Raw genomic sequence first — 11,403 nt, forward strand, 5'->3', positions numbered from 1 at the left:
TTTCCCTACGGTGGGCACACTTCAACAGGCTCATTTACAGTCTTGCTGTACTGCAGCCGCTCACACACTCCTTTCTCAACACACCATTAATACTTTAGTGAGTGTGATTCTGTTGAGAAGCCAGTTCATTCAGTCTAGGCACACTGCCTGGTGTTTCTGTATCACACAGGTATTAGTCAACATTAGTTAGTACTCAGTTGTTGTTTAGAGGACAGGAAATACATTTGTCCAAAAAAAATTAAGTGAGCAGTTTTGATTTGAAATTAAATTTACTTGTAATAAAAAAAATTGATTAAAGTTTTACATTTTCCATCTTTCACTCATTATATTTTTTTAAAAATGAAGCGCAGTACTTGTACTCCAAATATAAACAGGGACACCAGGTAACAGAACCAGAAGAATCTCTGTTCCTACTGAGCAAAGATCTTGTGTAGTTTGTGTTTGCTGTGTTCTACCACGTGTTGCACTGTACATGGGCATCTCATGTGTAGCCAGTAATTAGCTCATTCACTGTTTGCCTGAGATATGGATGTAGATTTCCCTTCTCCTAGCTATTTCTGTAGCCTCTTCTAAGCTCTTTTTATACACCAGGCACTTCCGGTGCATGAGTGAAGAAGTACAAGAATCATATCTATTGGTGATGTCTGCTGCAGCCATTCTGCTGTTCTCTGCTACTAGCCAAGAAAGGAGAAGCTTGATGTCACATTACAGTCTTGTTATCTTTTGAATAAAATGTAAAATCTTATGCCCTCAATCTGGTGTCAGCTTTCACCCATGATATTGAATATTAATATTTTTCTAGGTACTATATTGATGTTAGAAACGCCAGTATCGTGGCAATGCTGTTCTCCAGTAGGTGAAATTGAGCCCTTGTATCTGAAGCCTAGTTCTTATGCTGGACGCCGCTCTCGTCATTAAAAGCGAAGCCGCATGCAAAAAAGCTGCTTTTTAGATTACTACCATATGTCTGCACAGCCTAGAGCTGAGCAGCAACCCGGCTCCCATCCTACTCTCTAATTTCTTATCCCGAAATTGCTCATGTGGGTCCTTGTGTGTGACAGCGTGCCTCCCTTCCCCCGGCCTGCACTGTACATTCTCACAGAATTTCTTCTCTCATTTTAGAAGCATAATAGCATCAGCCGTTAGGCATCACTGAGGAAATGTTATGACTAGAATTATCTAACTTCATGTTGTTTTAACTCTTAGATATTAGAGAAGTGGAGCACATAGTCTCAGATAAACGTCTTGTAATGGGACTCCTTGCGCTCATTTGGTGCTTCTCATCTCCAAGAGGCCAACATCTGCATTGTACCTCCACAGAAATGACTAGGCTCATTCACAGCAGAGATGGTGCATTCATAAAAAGGAATAAATCTTTCAGGAAACATAAAGGGCATGGGCACTAATTAATGCAGGAAAATGTCAGCCTACAGTTTTGTGCAAAACATAAAGAAAGTCCACTTTGGATGTAGGAGGAAGTTTAAAGAGATCTTTGTGTCCCCCAGTCCAAAAGGCATTGGCCCAGACTGACCATCCCAGCATGCAACTCACTTCTGCATGAATACAACACTTGTCTGATGAAGTGGGCAGAACCCCCCCGTCGCCAGGAAAACCTACACAGTGCTCAAACATGAGCAGCTTGCCTCACACAAAAGTTTTGTACAGCTTGAGAAACTCTGCTATGGATATAATTGAAGCTCAGGGAAGGCAACAGCAGAGGACATTTAACTTGATGCTGGACATAGGTTTGCAACACCTTTTAGAAGACAGACATCTTTAATTTAGTCAGAAATAGCTTGGTTAAATAATTAGAAAGGGCAGCGTTTGGTGCTTGACGGCTCACGGTGGGTGGCTTTCAGTGGAGGACTGAAAGAAATCAACAGGAAGAAGCATCAAGAGGAAGGTTCAGAGACACGCTGACACTAGTCTTTGATTTGTTGACAGAAGTGTGGACAATAATAGCACTTGCTGCCTATTTAATAATTGCTTGTTAAAACCTGGATGGCAGTGCTAGAGCTTATTCCAGGTTTAAAAACAATAATCTGGTCCCCTGGAGAGGTAATGGACTGTTCTTAAGGGAGCTCTGCTGTCTTGGAACAGCCTTGAAGTAGAATCCGACTTGGATAGAAGGTTTGAAGCGTTATGTGGTTCGGCTGAATGAGGTGAATGTGTAGGTGGGGAATTTGAATGGACATATTGGCAGCTGGCAGAGTTTAAAGTTGAGCTGGATTGTTGTAAAGATGGTTGATGACTGGGGTAAGTTGATTGTTTGTGGAAGTTCTTGGTGGGTCAGAGGCTGGTTAGGTATATCGGTTCAACAACAACTGTGGGATGAGTCAGATCCAAACATCAGTGTCAGAGCAATGAGCAGTTAAGTGATTTTAATTATTATAACACATTAGCTAGTTGAAGAAGTGACGATGTTCCTGTACTGGAAGAAGCGTGGAGCGTATGAGCTGGAGACACTGCCGTCCTCTCTCACTCAAGTGGGAATAGAGCGCTACTCCTGGTCCACATCCCTGGACGTGATCCATGATCTGTGCGGTAAGCTGGGAAATGAAGTGAATCACCAAAGTGGTGGCTTTGTACTTGAGTGACTGTGCAGTGGGTTGTTTCTATTCATCTGTTCTTTCTTTATATCTGCTGGCATTGCTCTTTAGATCAGTCTTCAGACCATCAGTGTACTGCATGTCATACTTTTCAGTTTTCTCATATGAGAAGAATTTGCTGTACATAACTTCTCATATGCACATATTTCTCCTTGTTGTTAAACATCACTGATTGGTATTGCATCAAATTAGATATTGAATTAGATATTAGACATGTTTTATTGTAGGTCCTTCTTGGCTGAGGTTGCTTACCGTTATCTAAATAGTCTTCTGTTTAACCATGACTTGAGACTAGAACTAAAACGAATTTGATAATTTCTCTACCTCGTACTCATTTCAAGCCATCCCCATTTGGAGCTCACCCCTGCTGCAGCCTTGGCTGTACTTCTTTTTTAAAGCTAATTAGAGTATGTTAACATACTAACATGTAGGAATGGGCGACATGTCCAAAAAGGTTTAATCTTGATTTTATTATTATAATTTTTTCAGTGTTACAGACAGTTCACAATTTTAAGCAATTTTTTTTTTCCAGTGTAAATGAACTCAAGACAAAACATGCTTCAGAAATAGTTTTCTTTATCAAAACTATATGCTGTTCCTCAGTACGGTAACGAGGGCCACATGTGCAATATCAGCAAAAGAAAAACATCACTAGCAAGGCTCCTTTAACTTACTGTTAACGTTGTAAAGAATAACACAGGGCAGCAATGACAGAAGCAGCAACTTGCTTATTTGTTAAAGATAAAAATCAGTTTTAACTAGAAAAAAATCATTTCTGAAGAAATGACATTAGGAGAGTTGATACACTGCCAAAAACAGAGTGATCACTGAGTTGATGAACATTGAAATATTAGTGCATTTAAAGATACAAAAAAGGTGACAAAGAAAATTGTAAAGGTAGAAAAAGGTGAGAAAGGTTGATAGAGAGGAAAAAAAATAAGAAATGAGGTGAGGAAGGAAAATAGCAATGAAAGGAAACAAGCAGCAAGGAGTGATGGAAGGAAAGAAAGGAGTAATATAAGAACAAAGAAGGCTGAAGGGTAAGAAGGGGTGGAGGGCTAATCCACAGCCAGAGGAAGTGCTTGCTTGAGGAAAATCGTTGTATTTAAAGCATCCAGATTATTCAGCATAATGGAAAAAGAAGCAAACCTCATTGATCCTGTGTAACAGTTAACATGGGATGGACATTGCCTTCACTACTAGGATGATCTGATCCATTTTGAGCTCATTTCAGTTCCATCATGGAAAGGTTGTTTTTGTGTGGACAGTGCTCAGTGACCTGGCATGAAGACCGCCTCACATGAGTGAGAAGAGAAGGAAAGAGCTCCACAGATGAAATATTTACCAGTGAAGACGTGCACAGCTGTCTCCTCTCACTGTTCTTTTGATGTGGCGTGATGTGTGCACTTGGTTTCCGCTGTGCCGCCCAATTTATGCCATTAGTGAAGGGGAAGTGATAACACAAGGCCGTGGAGGAATGTTGTTGATCCTCTGCTCTCTGCCAGCCAGCCAGCCTGTTCTGCCTGCTTTCTGGTCAGTTTAAGGACGGAGCCTGTTGGGCATAGCCTGAAAAGAGGAGAGCCACAGAGGCACAGTGAGGCTTTGATCCTTACCTTTTCATCATCTCTGTAGTTAAGCCCCAAGCTTCCACTGAAAACATTTCCCAAACCCGTCATTGTGCTCAGCCATGGAGGCTCTCAGCTTTAAGATACTGACCCTTAGAACAGGACAGAAAGCAGTCCCTTGATTTCCTTTATCAGCTCTAAAACACTGTTCTCTTGCTTGTCACTATTTCCCTGCTACATTCCCAGCAGTTCAGATCCCGGCTTTTCCTGTCGACATGTCAGAGTGTTGCTGAGCAAGACGCTCCACGTCTTGCACGACAGCTCCGCCGCCATCGGTGTGTGAATAAATGAGTGAACGAGAGGCAAATTGTCAAGTATTTTGTGTAAGATAGACTGATGTGGACACAGTTGGGTTGTTTGTTGAAGTCTAATTAGAGTTTCACTATCTTCCTGTTACGTCCACTGGGCCAGTCTAAAACGTCCCTATGTGTACAAGTACACACTGGCATTCCTCAGGTTTTAGTAAGAACACAACATTTCACTTGAAGTTTAGCACCAAGAAACTCAATAGCTTAACATAAAAGGACACACTGTTATATAATAATCAACTTGTACTTGACCAGTTACTGGACTTTCTGACATAAATGCCCCAAAAAATTCCAGCTATGCAGTAATCCTCCTCATGACCCCTCTTTAATACGGTGACAGGGTATTGGGTTTTTGTCTAATACTGTAAGAGCCACGTAGGCCCCAGATATGCACCGAGGGACTGGAGGATGGTGTTTTCATTGTCATGAATCAAATCCAGAATGAGTAAATCAGACATTGTGTTTATTTCATCTTCTGCATTGAAACCCGCTGACTGCTCCTCCACCCCTCTCTGGAACAGTTTACACTTGTTTTGTGGTTTCAGTTTTATACGTGGGGACCTTAGGTTTGCTCAGATGTGGCGGAGGGAGGGGGCAGGGCGGTGTGTGATGCACATGTGTCCAATTTAACTACTATGGAGGTGAAACAACATTAAGCGGGAGGCCTGAGTCATGCCACCGCTGCCACCGAGGCCTCAGCATTAGAAACAGCTGCAACCTGCTCGTGTCTGCTCCGCAGGGCCCCGAATCATTCACCTGTAGAGGTTTCAGGTGGACGTGTTGGGTTCCTTATTCACCAAACCTTTGTTTGACATGTTGGATATTCATAGGTTTATATGGAACATGTGAAGCAACTCTTCCAGGAAGCTACAAATAACATTAAGTAGGGCTGCACCATTATAGCAAACATCATAATCACCATTATTTTGTTGGGTATTGAGATCACAGTTATTTAACACAATCACTCATTGACTGAAAACATCACACATTTATTGAACTTCAAGCAAAACCTCTTAACAGGGGGTTTTCTGGAACTTAAATATGATTCAACTGAAAAACAGATTTAGTATTTCATCTACCTAATTGTGATCGACAGTTCAGAGGAAATTACTGAAGGCTTTATATTTATTTTACAAATTAAACTTACACAGCAAGAATATTTAAAATAAATAATGCACAGAGGTAATTAAGCTCCTTGTCTTGCTCCTGCCTACTGATGTATCCATCTGTTACCCAGAGCATGCTGATAGGTCCAATGTCCCCACCTGGCTTTCTCACCTTCTTCTCAATATATTCACATTCTTCTACGGCCTAATGTTTCTCTCTCTCTGCTGTCCTGCACATGATAGGACTATTTCTTTGCCAGCCTTCCCTGTCCGTGCACCATCCTGCCTGCTTGCCATCTGTGTTTGTCTCCCAGGAGTCTTTTCATAACTATCTCTTAACAAGGAAGTGTATATTACATTACACATGGGGGGTGTGGGGTGTTGAGGCTCTGAGAAACATGAAGTGAAAATGAAGAGAGGAGCAGAATCATGATGAATCAAAACCCTCTGCATGCGCCATGATAAAGTCTCACCAAACAGAGAATGTTCCTCATAAATACATGTTGGAGAAACGTGTGCACGGCCCTTCCCTGCCCAAAGGAGAACATGAGTGAGCTCTGCAAGGCGTTATGTGGTGGTGTTTATAGATTGCATCTTGGGCCACGGGTTTCAGCCTGCATCCAGATGTAATGATATTAATGTTCCAGGTCAAGATTTCCAGTCTAGCGCTGCTCAGATGCAGTTGACGGTCATAATGATGATGTGCACCAGGAGGAGCACGTTTTACTGTAATGGCAACAAGTGGCTGTTGATAAATCTGCAGATTGTTTGGTCTATGAAATATTGGGAAATAAGGAAAAGTGGCATCATATTTTTTTTGATCATCTTCCGATGACTTTTTTTATCAGACAAATGGTGAAAATCCAAAAATATTACATATACTTAAAAAAAGAAAAGCAGCTACTTCTCATAAATGTGACTCTGTAACAGCTGACTGGCATTTTTTTTTCCCAGTGCACCTGCACGAGGGTGCACACATACACAAAATACATCACCAGTGGTTTTCCACTTTTCCATTAGTCTACAGGTGGTGATAATGCAGCCATGTGCCAACAAAATCAGGAGGAAGAAGACTGCAGGCTAATAAAGCAGGGTTTGAACTGAAGAAGCACTAGTCCTACAGCTGTTTTGTTAGAAAGGAACTACATTTATTATCTTTGTTTGGCTTCAAGGTTTCCCACAGTGTAGTTTGGAGAGTAATACTGAATGTAAACAAAGTTTACAGGAGAACTCCTCACTGCACCTTTAACATGAGAAAGCCCAACACAGCAGGACAGCACCGCTAACATTAGCGTAAACTCTGGTATAGAGCTCTGTAGTAGCTTGAGAGGCCTGACTGGCTAAAGAGAAATTAGCGTGTGTACTTAGCAAAACATATCTCGAAAAATAATCCTTTATTATTATTATTATTTATAGGTAATGGTGCTTACACTGCTCATCCCTCCAGTAGAGCTTACAGACTTGACGAGTCAGTGCCAAGGTGAAGCTGTTCTGGTGGCACGTGGTGGCCCAGCACCTCACTGAGACATGTTGGGGTTTTTTCCCCACTTCAAGCTTAACCTGGATCTTAAAAGTTCAGATGAACAAGGGTCAAGGTGGGTTGTTCTTGGCACCTGAAATCACACTGATGAGGCCAAGTAACATCTGTCCGTTGGAAAGCTATGAAGTCTCACTGTGGTAAAGGAGGTTCCGCCTCTTTGGGAAACACTCGACGAAATCTGGAGGCTCCCTCTGGAGTCTGCTGCTTGTAAACCCTGAGCAGGCCGATAGCCTGGGGCCTCCTGGCAGAGACCACAGTAAGAGCTGAGAACTGCTCCCAGCACAGCAGAGACACAGAGGAATCCCTTCTTCTCTTTTTCCGCTGGCAGTGGTGGGAGTTTGGCAGAGTGCACACTGTCTCAGTGGGAATGCTGAAAGGTGTTCACAGGAGCTTTTAGCTAGTTTGGTCCAGACGTAAATATCTAAATGACCTATATTAAGTAGCATGAAGTTTTGTAGAGATATTTGTGTTACAAAGAGGATTAATCCTACTGACTTTAGCAATCCCCTGAATTTTCCTGTAGCGCCAACACTTTGATTTTTTTGGCTTTTAGTAGTGTACCAGCAAGTAATCTGAGACATATCTACAGGATGGATTGGCACAACATTCTGTGGAGACATTCATTGTTCCCAGATGAGAAATCTTCCAGACTTTGGTGATGTTTTGGCTCACAGAGCCTCTACCATGTCTCTAGACCCTTGTTTTTACCACTGTTGAGCAAATTTACTGAAGACAGGTTGACCCTTCCCTTCCCAGAGGGTAAGCTGTGGACTCTGTGGTAAGGACCAATTACAGCACCCATGACCTGTGAGTGTAGCTGTAACCAAGTGGATGACTCAAGGGGAAAGAGCTGCTGGAAGGGTTTTGCTACAAAGTCCTGCCATCCCTTTCTGCAACAGGCACCTGTATCGTCTGTTGCCGCCCCCACACCCAGCTGTTTCTAGCCGTTTTCTCATATGACAATGTTCCGGTCTGATTCTTCGGACAATGTCCAGAGTTGCCTTTTCACACATTTAGCACACAACAGGAGGTTGTCCATGTCAGATATATTCTCAAATTACTCCAGTTTATGTGACAATCGGCACCTGGGTAGACCAGACAGGAGGCAGGACACAAGATGATCATGCAGGCCGTTCGAAATTTGGTCTTACACAACTGTTTTTCATGTTGTTCATTGAATATGTAGGATGATTTCAGCGTCAGCCCTTAACGACAGAAGTTTCTGAATCTCGTCATCTCTCCGGTTTGATATTTTTGGTGTTGGTGTCTCCATGTAGACGACCCTTCTTCACTGTCAGATGTTTGTATTTTAAAGGTTTCACACTAGTTGCATGAAGAAATGTCATCAACATGCCCACGAGCTTTGTGTGAATACTCTGGACAGTAACTTGCTCTATTTGCAAATATGGACTCAGTTGGACATTACTCGTGTAAAGACCTTGTAATATCTGGCCAGACGTTATCACTTTCAGCTCCTCTGGGTTGTGTCTAGACAAGTTCAGGGCTGCAGTGCATCTGAAAAGGGCTTCTGATTCCCTTCCCTGCTCTTAGGTTCTCGTTCCTGCGTGTGTCTTCATTGTTATTCTCATTATGTAGACAAATAAATACTAGTGTGCTCAGGGTCTCTGTTATGATATCTTTATCACGTGTGTACATGTAGAAGATGTAGATGTAAACACTGCCTTTTATCAAACCCTTAATGCAGCACTGGCCAGCTAGTCAAGGAGATTTTAGAGGTTTGTTTGACAGTGGTCATTTGTTATTGTAGAGAGTAAACGAACTCACCCAGTGCATGTTTGTACAAAAACCAGAATCGGGGGCTTCCTCTCATTTGCTCCATTTTCATCCCGTCTCTTTGGCTGTTATTCGTTTCTCTTTCATCTACTCCCAACAACACACCCACCCTCTTCCCTCTGTTGACCTTTCCTTCAAGAAATCTCTTTAAGCAAACTTCTCTTTTTTATCTTACAGCATAGCTTCTTGCTCATAAACACTCTCCCTCCCTGTTTTTCACCACGGCTGTAGATAAACACAGACAGCGACTTCAGTCTTGGTGTCTATATTATGCTTTTACATCTTTGCCAAAAAAAGGTGGGCTGTGGAGCTGGTTGGGTGGCAGCTTTGGTGATTTAGTGATTAGGAGAGATGTCAAGTTGATTTGTGTGTTATTGTTTCAGATGACAAACCCGTCCAGGAGGAAGACTGGGTGGTGTGTCAGCACCCGGAGTGTCCTGACCGCCGAAGGGCCTCTAAGGTAAGAACCGTAAACGTGAAGGAAGGTCTGCACAGGGACTGAGTTCACTGCCAAGAGCGAGAGTCAGCAACCACTCTTAAAATTTATTAAACCAGATTTTCTGGAGCCCAGATAGTGCTTTTGAAGTCTCACTTAAAGGAGTAGTTTAACGTGCATTTATTTATTCTCTTGTCAAGAATTACTTGAGGAGAAAAATCTGCTTAACACCACACTTAAGCTCATTAATTAACACGTATCTCATTTTGCTTAATTCATACATATACCAGAGCCTTCGCTGTTTCCGCCGCTAATTTACCCATCTAATGGCAGCAGTGTCGTATCTTAGAAGAAGGTAGGAGAGTGATGTTAATCCTCTCAACTAACTTTAAGGGAGTGTTTCCAAAATGTCCCACTGTTCCTTTAAAATGACAGTTTCCTGGAAAGCTGTTTTTCCTGAGAGACACCTGTCACACAGACCCCAAATATTCCCTCAGGACAGCTTTGGCAGCTCAGTTTGCATTTATTGCAAAACAGGTTTTATATGTCATGCGTGACATTAAGGGGGTGCTTTTTGTAAGTTCTTTGGGCATTTTATGCTTTTTTTAGTGGACAGCTGTGGGCAGAGAGAGAGAGAGAGGTGGGGAACTGCTCTATACAAAGAAGGCTCTTGGCTGGTCTCAAAGCAGGGATGATGCAGTTAAAAATGACACTGCAAGTGATTTTGGCAAATGCCACGAGCAATGGAGAAAATATTGTAATGTTGTTAGACATAATCTGCAGGAGGATGAGGTCGGTGTGGAGACATGAGTTAACAAAAACTCAGACTTTGACATGAGAGACTGGTGTTTGCATCCTGTTTCCTGCCAACAGTGAAGGTTGACCCCTAACATTAACACAGTAGTAATTTTAACCAACACAGGATTTCCCTGACTTCAGCAAGTTCTTATTTTAACCCAAACCAGTCACACTGAGCTTTTCCTAACCCTAAATCTAACCAGTCTAACCTTAAAATGTTCTTTTTGCGGCAGCAGTTTGTAACAAATGATGCCATCCTGTCGATCAGAATGTCAGATGTATCATTCTGAGGACATCACAAGCAAAGCAGCAATTTGGACGATTTGCTTTACTGTTACGTGGCCACTGTGTGACACTCCTGCTCTAAGCCACCAGGACACCTTAAAAAGTACTTCACTTAGAAGTACCATCACTTAGACCGGAGCTGGAAGTGAAAGAGCTTTAAATGAAGATGCAGACACACCGACTGTGCTTTAGTCTTGTTGTATGTAGCCACAGGTGACGGCATCGCTCGTGTTGTAATACGACACAGGGAAGGTGAAGCAGAGCGGCGAAGCTGCTCTTCTTCTTCTAGGCGTTAAAGGGCTGTGAGTGTTGGGGCTGTGTGTCTGGCCACTAGGCTGTGAAACAAATTATTCCTTCGAAGCCACCGGTTTTTGAAAATGGGAGTCTGGCCAGAAGGCGAAGGGAAACTGACAGTGTTTGGTCTGTCAGCCTGGTTGTTTTGGTTGGTCTCCCTCCTGCCACTGGAGCTGGATGTCAGACAGATTTTCCCCTTGAGTCGAGATGGTGCCTGCTCTGCGGAAACAACGGAAAGGCAAAATAACAGAGAAAAAAAAGATGGTGAATTTAGACAGCACCTGGAGAGCCAGATGGTTATATATAGTTTTTCTCCATGGCAACTGGGAACAATAAAGTGGGGGATGAAGAGAGAGCCAAAGAGCTTAACCTGAATGATCCTGACTGCTTGTTCCTCTGCTGCTCACATTACTGAGTCTTTCAACCCCACTTTTCCTGAAAGACGAAAACACTTGAAAGTATATGGTCCCTCTCACAAAGTCGAGTTTAAGAAACACATTTTAAAGTGTGTGTGTCTTTGCACTTGTGTGTATTTGGCCTGCTGCAGCACAGAGGGGAGGCGGCGTGGGATGAGGCTCGTTTGACGCCACCTGTCTCCCAGGCTCAGG

General features: G+C 42.7%; 1 protein-coding gene across 1 annotated transcript in view; it reads left to right on the forward strand.

Moving 5' to 3' along the window:
* Positions 1-11,403, forward strand: part of plekhg5b (pleckstrin homology domain containing, family G (with RhoGef domain) member 5b) — a 64,230-nt gene that overhangs the window by 6,621 nt on the left and 46,206 nt on the right. Inside the window, 1 exon segment of the mRNA XM_020618986.1 lies at positions 9,366-9,442. Within this exon segment, the coding sequence (XP_020474642.1) occupies positions 9,366-9,442 (77 nt within the window).

The sequence above is a fragment of the Monopterus albus genome, unplaced genomic scaffold (assembly GCF_001952655.1).
Source record: "Monopterus albus unplaced genomic scaffold, M_albus_1.0 scaffold212.1, whole genome shotgun sequence".
NCBI classification, from domain to species: Eukaryota; Metazoa; Chordata; class Actinopteri; order Synbranchiformes; family Synbranchidae; genus Monopterus; species Monopterus albus.